This window comes from Equus quagga, unplaced genomic scaffold (assembly GCF_021613505.1).
Source record: "Equus quagga isolate Etosha38 unplaced genomic scaffold, UCLA_HA_Equagga_1.0 251_RagTag, whole genome shotgun sequence".
Taxonomy (NCBI): Eukaryota; Metazoa; Chordata; class Mammalia; order Perissodactyla; family Equidae; genus Equus; species Equus quagga.
The window spans coordinates 4,523,141-4,535,312 of NW_025799859.1; the positions used below are offsets into that span (position 1 = coordinate 4,523,141).

The 12,172-nt window shown below is 33.8% G+C and overlaps 1 protein-coding gene across 1 annotated transcript in view; it reads right to left on the reverse strand.

Annotated features, from left to right (window-relative positions):
• The window catches only part of LOC124233810 (low-density lipoprotein receptor-related protein 1B-like), a 792,861-nt gene that overhangs the window by 581,365 nt on the left and 199,324 nt on the right, over positions 1 to 12,172 (reverse strand). Inside the window, exon 22 of the mRNA XM_046651030.1 lies at positions 933 to 1,064. Coding sequence (XP_046506986.1) covers positions 933 to 1,064 — 132 coding nt within the window. The remainder of the gene's footprint in view (positions 1 to 932; positions 1,065 to 12,172) is intronic.

Genomic DNA, 12,172 nt, shown 5'->3' on the forward strand with positions numbered 1-12,172 from the left:
AATGAAATTAAATATTGCTCTTAAAAATCATGTTCATGTTTTCCCTATCAAAATTAGGGTTCAGATAATGTTAAAGTAAGCTGTATTGTAAATTTTTGTAAATCTGTAGTAACTAACATTATGAGGTATTGCATCATTTTTACTTCCATAGGTACCATTCTTGCACTGAAATATTAGTAGATTAAATAGATAGGAGTCACAGATATTCTACTCTTTCATTTTTATTTTTGGGGTTATTGTTATTTGAGATATGCTATGATTGTATAATAATGATAAAATCTACAAGTGCCTAAATTCCTGAGTTAAGATTTTGTGAGTACATTTTTTTCTGTCTTTAAAAGTAATTGCTTTGCAAATAGACAAAAACAATTCAAAATTAAAACAAAACAAACCAGAAAACCGCCATAGTCTGATTTTCATTCACAAATTCTATCTTTTTATAGTTTAAATGTGCTGTTTACATATTTTTTACAAATCTTTCAAAGTTACATATTTTACTTCATTTTTTTCCTCCTTCAAGTTGATAATCCTCTACAAAATGATGCTAAACTGACTCCAGAAGAGCAGGAGGAGATTAAAGCTGTTAAGTACCTCTTTGTTATGTAGGTTACCTACATCATCATTTTCTGATGATGCGCTTTCACTTACAAATCTCCCTGTTTTGTACAGATAAATTCTGCTAACACACCAAATAAGAAAGTTGCAAGAAAAAATGAATAAGGTAATAAATAGCAAAGTGCAGCATGTCATTTAAAGAATTTGTCAGTCTCCCCAAAAGTAGATGAATCATCAATGCTCTAGAAATAGCACCACCTCGAATGTTTTTAAGGACACTCAAAACCTCTTCTGCTTTATTTTGAGGAAAATCTGAATGCTAATACAATTTGAGAGAATTCAATTTGAATTTTAGATAAGAACTTTAACAAATTTACCATAGCAGGTCTTCTTGTCGGAGGAAAGCTTCATCAAGTGGGGACATGCACACGCGGCACTCCTGTTATGATGGATCAGACACAGGTGAGAGCAGGGCCCTCTGCCATCATTAGCTGCACAGGGATTGGGAGCTGTAATTACACAGTGAAATATTAACAATAAAGAAGGAAAAATATATTAGGGAACCTCTGAGGTTGACAAGGGTTATTCACTTAATGATTCAAAGTGAAGTTCTCTACATAGCACCCATTACTAGGGTGATTAATATGACAATAATAGACAATCATACACAGCAATTACACTAATAAAAACATTTTTCCTCCTCAAAGATAACTAAGATAACTCCCTCAATTTTCACTAAGATGAATGGTATGCATCCTATTGCCTCAGAAGCAAAGGTTTCTTTAAGCATTTAGTCTGAGAAACAACTAGGAGTAATTATTAAATTTACTATATAATAAACTCAAGTAGACTATAATCCAGGCATTGGGAGTTCCAAGGGATGTTGTTATTTTTCTAATCTATCATATAGACTCCCTTATTGCCTTAGCACAACACTCCTAAAGGTTTCCCTAGGAAACTGCTGTTACATATATATCCTTCCTTCAGGCTATCTCCTGTTTTTCAAATCAGAGGTCTATGTGAAAAAATGTTTGTCTTTTGTTACTAAGACATGTGCTTCTTCAGTTTTTTTTCTGTATTAACTGATTCCATGGCTAAAGTTTTCTTCACATACACATACTTACTAAATTCTATTGTATAAATAACTTGTGACATGTTCAAATTTAGAATGGAATATTAAATTTTGCAGTTCAATGTCATTCTCTTATTTTTTATGTTTCTTGTCTGTCATCATGCCTTTCCCGTAAGATTTTAATCTCAACTGATCAATAACTATTTTCTTAAATCTTATTTTTACAGAGCCTATCTAGTAGAATAAAGTCTTTAGAACCAGGCGACTAAATTGAAGGCAGAAAAGAGTTACATCCTCTGACCCCACTAGTAATATTTGAGTTTTCATCTAATGACATCTTCCTAACAGGTGGACCTATTGCTCAGAGTAGTTAATATCTGTCCTGTGGAGTTTTAAAGCACAAAGAATAAAAAGCAATGGGCTATAATAAATTGTAGAGGATATGAGAATTAACTGAATTTGATAATACTCAGTGTGGCTTTTGGCAGTCTTTAGCATCCTTCCCCCAAGGTTATAAAAATAATCCATGTCCTTCCATTTGATTAAAAAATAAATAAACAAAAGGAAATGAAAGGCTCAGAAACATTTTCCCAAGAAAATCAATTAAAAACAAAAACTCTTAGAAAAGAGTGGAAGCTAAAGTCTGGAGATTCCTTAGGAATACAAGTTCCTCCATCACATGGAGTAAGTGCCACATATTCCACTTTCTTCCCTTTTAACTTCATCTAGTATAACTGAAGTCCCCAAGGAATTCCAGATTAGAGAAGCAAGAGGGCAGGTGTGAAGGTTATTGAGGAGGAAAGGTGTTGCAGGAGAGCAGGTGGAATGAAGGAGAGGCACGGTTGGAGAACTATTAGGTGCCTAGAGTCAGGGTTACCTAACTGTGGTAGACAGAAAGAACAAACTCAGTCTTCAACACTTGAAAAAAAGAAGAGGATGAGGAAGAAGAAGAAAAACAGAATGAATAAAGAGGAGTAAAGGAGGAAGAGGGAGGAGAAATCTAGTTAAAAACATTGACATGGAGTCGGCCCAGTGGTGGAGTGGTTAAGTTTGTGCGCTCTGCTTCAGCAGCCCAGGGTTCACAGGATCAAATCCTGGGCTCAGATCTAGCACCACTTGTCAAGCCACACTGTGGCATGAAATAGAGGAAGAGTGGCACAGATGTTAGCTTAGTAACAATCTTCCTCAAGCAAAAAGAGCAAGATTGGTAACAGATGTAAGCTCAGGGGAAATCTTCCTCATCAAAAAAACAAAAACAAAACAAAACAAAAAACCCATTGACATAAGGAATGCTGTTCTCTCAAGGAAATGAAAAGCATAATCCATGACAGTTCATGGATGGGCACTTGGATTTCATTTTGAAGATCACTATTTTTAGCTCTGAATCATACTAGCTCTTCTCAACATCCTATAATTGTGACAAAATACTTTTTAAAAGCAAAGGTATTAAATTTCTATATACATACTAAAGTAAAAAATTATATTGACTTTGTAGCCCAGTAGATGTATTAATGATAACACTGTGATGTAGTAGTCACAATATTTGTGCTTCATAGCATGGAAAATCCACAAAGACATCTTACTTTTCATTTTTATCTCTTCTCACTTTGAAATAATGCTATTAAATCTTTTTGAAGTTTCTTTCTAACCATGCATTTGAACAGATACCTATTTTAATTACCAAATTAAGGAATTTGGTTCACAATAGTCACACTTTAATATAAAGCAAGGATTAGCAAATGGTGACCTCTAAGCCAAATCTGGTCCACTGCTTATTTTTGTAAATAAAGTTTTATTGGCATATAGCTATGCCACTAGTTTTCATATTATCTATGGCTGCTTTCATACTACAAATAGCAGAGGTGAGCAGATTCAGCAGAGACCATATGGCCCACAAAGCCCTAAAATATTTATTATCTGGCTTTTTACAGAAAAGCTTTGCCAACACCTGACATAAAGCAATTAACTACTTTATGAGAAATACTATTGCAAAATCCAATATCAATATGGAGGTTGTAAACTCCTACAAGGCCAAGACTATACCATTTATTTGCATTCAGGAAATGGGAAAACCTGACCAATCAATGGAATGTTATAAGCAATCTTAACAGATGAAATTCAAATACTGCTGTGCAGAGTGGGTTCACTGACAGTTCATATTATCTAAACTCAAGTTGACCAAACAAAGAAACTTAGAGACACATGTAACACCCCTCCTTATATTTATGCATTAAATACATATTTATGAAGCACCTATTTGTTCTGCCTAGCTTTAAGAAGCTGGGATATAACAGTAGACAAGACATAGTTCTTGCACCAAGGGGTTTAAGAGTCTGTACTCTAACCCTATACACCTTTCTCTCCAATTCTATGGTCACTGGCTCAATTTAGTTTCTCCCCATCTCTTGCTTGGGTTGCTGCAGTAACTTTCTAACTAATCTCTTGATCTCTAGTCTCTCACCACTGCATAGTTAGCTTTCTAAAACACAGACTCGATCATATAGCTGCCTTGCTTAAAAACCCTGGATGCCTTCCTACTGTCATTCTCACAGTTTCAATCTTATCTCTTACCATTTTCCCCAAGATTCCCTGGTACTTGCCAGATTGGTCTACCTGCTGTTCTCATTCAACTGCCAGTTTTTTATCTGGATCCACTCTGTTTATTTTTGTTAAAGATGGCATCAGTCTTCGAAACTCAAACTTCAAAGCATCTTTTTCTCTTCTCTTTCATTACCATATTTAATCAGTTGTCAGATTTTCCCTAATATATTTCCTTGTTTGCATTTTTACCTCTCTTCTTCCAATATGAAGTTTTATTTCATCACTTTTATATGACCTCTATGGCCATGTAACTGGAACACTGAGGTATCTCCCAGAATATACCAATCTCTCTCTATAAGATATCAACCTATCTTCCAGGGTCATCTGCCACTTCCCTTCTACAAACACATTATGCACATGCCAATATGGACTGCTCATTGTTCTCTGAAAATCTACAGCTTGTCCTTTTCTGCCTTGACATGATGTACTTTTCTTCCTGTAGAATTTCATCACCAACATCTTTTTGTGTGTGTGAGGAAGATTGGTCTTGAGCTAACATCTCTGCCAATCATCCTCTACTTTTGTTTGTGTGGGATGTCACCACAGCATGGCTTGATGAGTAGTGCTAGGTCTGTGCCCAGGATCTGAACCTGTGAACCCCAGGTCGTTGAAGCAGAGCCTGCGGACTTAACCACTATGCCACTGGGCCAGCCCCACCATCTTTTGATTAACCTTTCTTCGTGAACCAGCTCAAGTTACTTTTCTTCCATAAATCACTTTTCTAAAGGAACCGACTAAGGCTGATTTCTTCCATCACTAAGGATTGGTTTTAATTATTCACTACACAAGACATTAGGCCATTTATTGTTTACTGTCCTATTTTCTGATTATCTTTGATATTGAAGAGGTTCAGAACAGGTCTCCCCACAATGTGCCACTTTGGCATGTGGGATATTTTGAGCTAAAGGCAATCAAGACCCTGCAGGCTCAAGAGAAATTTTTACCTCTTCCTTAAAGAATTTAAATTGGGGGCCTTGCCCGTAATAAGATTTGTTACCAGAAATAACTATTTAATGACCTACCTGTGCCAGAGAAAACTTCTAATGAGTGAACATCTGCTCTTCTTATTGTCCCATGAATTACCCTCCTCCCCTCTGAAGACTCAGGCCCCTCTCCCATTCCTTAGCTCAATATGGCACATATACCTCATTTTACCTTTTTGTCTCTGACCCTCTCATGTATGAGGGCTTCCTGTATGTATGCAATTAAATTTTACTTTCTCCTATTAATCTGTCTCAATTTAGTTCTTGGACCAGCCAGAGGAAACCAGAAGAGTAGAGAAAAATGTCTTTCTCTTCCACAACATATATTCATATATTTTATATCAGTATAACCAGTGTTTCTAGCTAAATCAGGGGTTGGCAATTTTTTTCTGTAAAAGGCCAGATAGTAAATATTTTCACCTTTGCAGGCCTTATGCCCCTTCATAGCAACTATTCAACTTTGCTACTATAGCACAAAAGCAGCCATAAAACAATATGTAAATCAACGGGCATGTCCATGTTCAAATAAAATAGGCAGATGACTGAATTTAACCTGAGGGCATTAGTTTGTCAACCTTTGAGCTACAGTATAAGTGTTATGCTGGCAAGAACTATGACTTATACACGTACAAATTGTCTTTTCCTAAAATTTGTATACTATCTATTATTGTTAGACTTGAGATATGGACTTATATATGTGTTTTAAAAAGGCAGCAATCTAAAATTTCGAAAGTGAGTCAATCTTCTAAAGGGCATCATAGCTGTAGGTGAAGAGACTAAATAATACATAACTATAATACTTTATAGGAGCACCAAATGTTAATTATGCAATCACACAAGACTGATGTCTGTTCTGTGAAGAAAACACTATGATTACAGATAATTTCATATTTCGTGCAAACTATGTTTAATTATAGTCCATTTCTTACCAGCAAAAAATAAACATGTTAAATACAATTATTTTATCCATTAAATTCAAATAAAATATATGTAAATGTTGATGCAATATAAAATATGTATGACATTTATTTACCTCATATAACTATGCTCAAAGCATAAGAATGCCAGGATACAAATTATTAGATAAGAGGAAGATTTTTCTCCCTCCTATGTAATCATTTTTGATAGTAAGTAATAGTCATCCTGTTCATGAACTTTATCAGTACAAGAATAATCCCTAATAAAATAAAATAATTTATATAGATTATAATAATTTATATATATTATAATTTTCCTTTTAGAAAAGAATTTAATATTTTTAAAGAAAAGAATTTTCAGAAGGATCTTTACAATTAGACACTAATTCCAAATCCTATTTTCCTTTAACAAATATCTTCAAATTATAATTTTAACATTTGATGTTGAAGAACTAGGGTGAATTTCCACACTATAATATTATATTATAATAATTACTATATTATTTTAAAATATGGTAATATTTAATAATTTAATAATTAATTAATAATTAAATTATAATTTAATAATCATATTAATATATGATATAGTAATTATATTAAATTAATAATTAAATTATTAAATTATTAAATATTACCATATTTAAAAAATATCAATTTATAATGCAGTTAAACATATTACCTGAATATCAATTTATAATACAGTTAAACATATTACCTGAATATTAATTTATTTGCAGTTTAGTTGTTTGTTATTTGTATTATTATTATTTCTTTTTGAGAAAGATTAGCCCTGAGCTAACATCTGCCATCAATCCTCCTCTTTTTGCTGAGCAAAACTGGCCCTGAGCTAACATCCATGCCCATCTTCCTCTACTTTATATGTCAGACACCTGCCACAGCATGGCTTGACAGGTGGTGCATAGGTCCACACCCGGGATCTGAACCAGCGAACCCCAAGCGGCCAAAGCGGAACGTGTGAACTTAACCTCTGCGCCACTAGGCCGGTCCTGTATTTGTACGATATTTTGCCAAATAAATAATGCTAAAAATGGTAGTTAAGTCTTTCAGATGAACCAACAAAATCCATTAATTCATAATATGGTCTTCAGATGATACAGAAGGATTCATTAAAAAACTGAGTTAAGTGCTAGTCTATATACCTGGTACTGAAAGCAAAGGACCATGCATTACAAGAAGGAGGTATAAGAAAAGAAAGTGAGTTCCATTGTGATTCTTTTATATCAATAATTGGAACGAGGTAGCAATGTGCTTTTGGCATGTTTCAGCTCTCATTTCTCTTCTTCATTGCTCACTGCCTCTTTCTCTTCGACCAGCCTCTCAGTACTGCAAGATGTTCTAAGCACTTCATTATAGAAGCTTCACAAGTTTACTCAAATCTCAAAAATTCCTCTGTACTAAGATATTACCTGCCTTTCATTTCACCGCAGTCAGAATTCTCATTTCTTCAAAGCTGCTGATTTCAACTATAAGTAATGGTGGAAGCATTTCAATTTAACTATTTCACACCAGCTTGCCATTCTTAAAAATATTAGCAGTTAAAAGAAGGGTGCGTGTAAAATAAAATAAATCTCGCACTGATAGTATATAAATATATGAAATAAAGAGACACTATTAAATAGAGGGAAAACAATATTTTTTAACAGAATTAATAATATATAGGATGTAGGGTACAAACACATATACACATACATATATATACATCTATACACACATATATATAAAGAGAGAGAAATTTGTTTTATATGACAGGTCGTTAGCTCTTGATACAGTAGACTGTGGAAGAGAACAGTTTAGGTAACCTGCAAATATTCGAGATTCACCTCCAACACACTGAAACATGGTTTTAAGAGTATTTATTTTTTTTCCTTAAACCCTTTTCTTAATCATATGAAAAATGTTGCTTGTAATTGAATATATTAATAGTTCCATATGGAATCCTTCCTTCTTCAAGTTTCTTAACTGATACTCTGTCCCTCAAAGGAGCAATATTACTAATATTCTTAGAAACTAGACTCTTGTTTCTTTTTTTGCAAAATAAGATCAGCTGGTTTTCTTATAAATGATGTCAAGAAAAGTTTCGTTTTCTATAGAAATATTTTCCTGAAGCAATTGGAGGGACTTAAACCATCTCAATGTTAAAACTGCTCTTTGAGAAACAGCCTGCAATTTTCCATATATTGTCATAACATAATAGGAAGTGAGATAAAAATTGATAGGAGTAAATGTTCCAAATATGGAATAATTTATTTTTATCACAATATGCTAGATAAGTGCTAAGAATTTTGTAAGAATTATTTCTTTTATCCCTCCTACTGGACAAAATTAACCTCATTTTATAGAAGAATAAACTTAATTTTGAGAAAGGTAAAAAAAAAAATAAAACCTTATTCACAATCGTACAGCTATTAAGATGAGGAATAAAGTTTCAGATTCCAGAATATCAGCTCTAACCATTATACATACTATCTCTCTAAATGAAGCAATTCACTTAAAATCATTCATTCATTCATTTAACAATTCATGGATACCTTATAAAAAAGAATGGGGTACAGATACTGCCTTAGAGTATAATTTTTATAAATATATTTAATATAATTGTTGTAACTATGAGGAAACACCTCATGTCTCATCCATTCTGTTCCTGTATTTTGATTTGTTTTTCTAAGGGATAGTGTCGTATTAATGTTATATAAAACAGTTTGCACATTTGCCAGTCACTATGAGTTTTAAGAACAAAATTTTTAAAAAGTAAAATAAAATGGCCCCTGAAAAATAGTACTATTTTTATCAACAAATATTTATTAAGGCCCCATTGAACTGCGTTCTTTTCAGAGGAAGAAAAGTTTCTTCAATAAGAGAAAAACATCTTATAATTGGTGAAGTCTAATGGAAAAACTATTTGCAATACTAAAGTGACAATCATATTCTTGAATTATTTCAGGAAAAGATTCCAATCAAAACAAATAAAGCAAGCAATATGAAAGAAAACTGAAAAAAAAAACCCATAGCGGTGGAATCTTTCTGAATTTATGAAAAAATTCAACTTCCTGGCATTAAGTCATACCTAGAAGTCATAATTAAGAAAACACCTTTAGGCTGAGAGAGGACACACAGAAGGACAGCAAATCTGCTGGATGGCAGAAGGTGTGCACACAAAAGAAGAAAGTTATACTTTCTCAATGTTTACAAACAAGGCCCCTCACAAGGTAAGGGAAGAGGTGGTGATTTGTAAAACTAACTAAGAGAACTGTGTGTCTCTCTGTCTATCTATCTATGTATCTCTCTATTTATTTATCTATCATTTACTTAACAATACTTATATAGTCTTCAGTATTTACCAGGTATTTTCTAAGTGCTTTAAGGAGACTAATATACTTAATCTTTGCAAGGATTCCGTTCTACACATGAAAAAACTAAGATAGATAATGGTCATACAGTTAAGATATGACAAAGTTAGAATGTGAGCCCAAACAGTCTGACTCTAGAATCTTCCTCTTGATCACTACATCTACATTTGTAAGGTAAATCTCTATCTGTAAAAGGTGCCTCCCTCTCTGTACCAGAAAGAAGAAAGGAGATGACCTTCTCTCTAAAAACTCTTAATCAATACCAAAGGCAAGGACTTAAATCTGCATTTTATTGTGCTAGTCTGGTAACCTCCTGTAACTGACTTCCCTCCCCCTCCCAACGTTGACATTTCTTAAGGATTAAGCATCTTTCCTTAGGCTAGGAACTGATTGCTGCACTCACCCATGACCACCCAGCTCCAGACAATCGACTTGCCTCCTGCTATGCCCACTGAGATAGCAGACCACTACCTGCTGTGTCCATCAAGCACTGTGCGGACAGGGCAATCTTGTGACTATTGTGGGAGGGACATTTCAATCACATGTGAAACTCCCTGTTTGGGGGTATATAACCACTGTGTGCACCCCACTTCTTTGGTGCCCTTTCTTCCTTCGGGAAGAAAGGCCCCAGGCCATGGTTCCTCATAAAGCTTTGTTTAATTTTCTCTTGCTATTCTGTCTCATGTGAATTTAATTAATTCTCTGGCCAGACGAACCCCCATTTGGGAAGAGGAAATGTCTTCCTCCCCTACAGTTGCTTTCCAAATCCAGCCATTAGCTATTGATCTTTAGGAGTGTCTCTAGATCTTGCAAAGATAATATCTTTTGCACCCTCTTTGAGGATGACTCTTGGGTCCATGGGGTTGTTTAACACTGCCAGAAATATTTACTGTTTGTACCAGATGAAATATAAGATATTTGAAAGAATTTAAGAACTCTAAGATCAGAAATTTCCTCAAATTGGAAGCTGATATTCAGACCCTGACAGGTATTTCTTTTTAGGCCTTCTTCCCTAAGCTAAATGTACCCATAGGGAAAGCAAAACATTCCACAATAGGTGGATGGGTATGTTAGTCCTTTGATATCATTCAGGATACAACCTAATTCTTTGAGGAATTAGAAGCAACTCTCCCTATCCTACAAATCTTTGCAAGACCAGAAATGCAACTCTAAAAGCAATTCAAAGTTCACCCATCCTTACCATCCCCCAAAACCTCCCTATTTATCTTATAAGGCTTGTAAGTACTGGAGAAATTCTAGTGTTAGGGAACAAAAGTCCTTCTTGGAGGAACTTGCATTCTTTCCCTGTGCCTTTGAGATGTAAATGTTCTACCTGATCTTCTCCAGAAACTCTTATCTAGGTCATCTCTTTGAAAGGCAAACTGCAGGAAGGTACTTCTTAACAGAAGGGAGAAAAAAGAGAAAAGAGACTTTTTAAAATAAAAACTGCTATAGAGCTCCCTTGCCCCAAATTTAATCCACAGTCTCCGTAATATTACTTGCTGAGGACAAATAAAAATCTTAAAAGTCTTCTTCACAAATATTAGCAAAAAGTTTTAACCATCTGAGCAGGTAACCTTAATTTATTCCAACTTCCAGAAACACAATTGGAATCCAACTTATTTTATTGTATCTGACTCATAGCTAAAATTTTAAAATGGAAGCTATAAGGTCTCTGTTTGTGTCTGTCTTTGTGTTTATGTGTGTCTATGTATGTATGTAATAGTTATATGATAATTTTCTATTTCCAGGTGGTATTGCCAAAATTAATTTTTAAAGAGCTCTATTTAATTGGCTTAAAAAATTAAGTGCTTATATGAATTAAGGATTCCTAAAACTCTTCAAAACATTTAACTCTTCAAAAAACTTAACCCAAATGGTTTTCAAGTTCACATGAACTAGGATTAATTTTTAATAAATAAAAACTAAGGTTGTTGGTTTAATTAAAATAAGTGTGTCGTCAGAGTTATCAGCATTAAATACAATACAGACACACAACTTTTATTCTACCTGGGTTTACTAGTTGAATAAGTTCATGTTATCTCTGTTACAAAATAACTTAGGATGATGACTGACTGTCTAATGTCTGATGAAGTTTTTGTAGGTAATCTAAACATAATTGCTAAAAACAACTGATTTAAATAGATGTAAGTGAGACAACAGTTTCTAGGTGAACTTTTCAGCAAATAGTTTCTAAAATCTTTTGTTTACTCAAAACCTTAGAGTTTTGATAAGTTAAGTTAAATGATGAATTAAGTCAAATTAATTGAATATCTAGATTACCTCCAAATAAAAATAAAATACTGAAACATTACTAAAAATAAGTTTATCCATTTTTGGCTTCCTTTACAGAGGAACTGAAGATATTTGGGTCTATTAGAAACATGTTTTGTGGCACATTGGAAAAATTACTATGAGGAACCATATGTTTCTAGAAATTATAAAAAGTATTTATAAATTTGCCATGCCACAGAATCGTAAATATAAAAGATAGCTCACAATTGTTTGCTTCTTTAATTTCACTAGAAATTAAGGTTTTTAAGGGTTAAGAATTCTAATATATGTTTCTAAAGCTACTACAAGTAATCAGGCTAACATCTCTCCATGAGAGGAAAGTAAGATGTGTGTTTTATGGTAAGAGAAGGTCTGAGGAGTGGACTTTCACTTTTGCTGAGA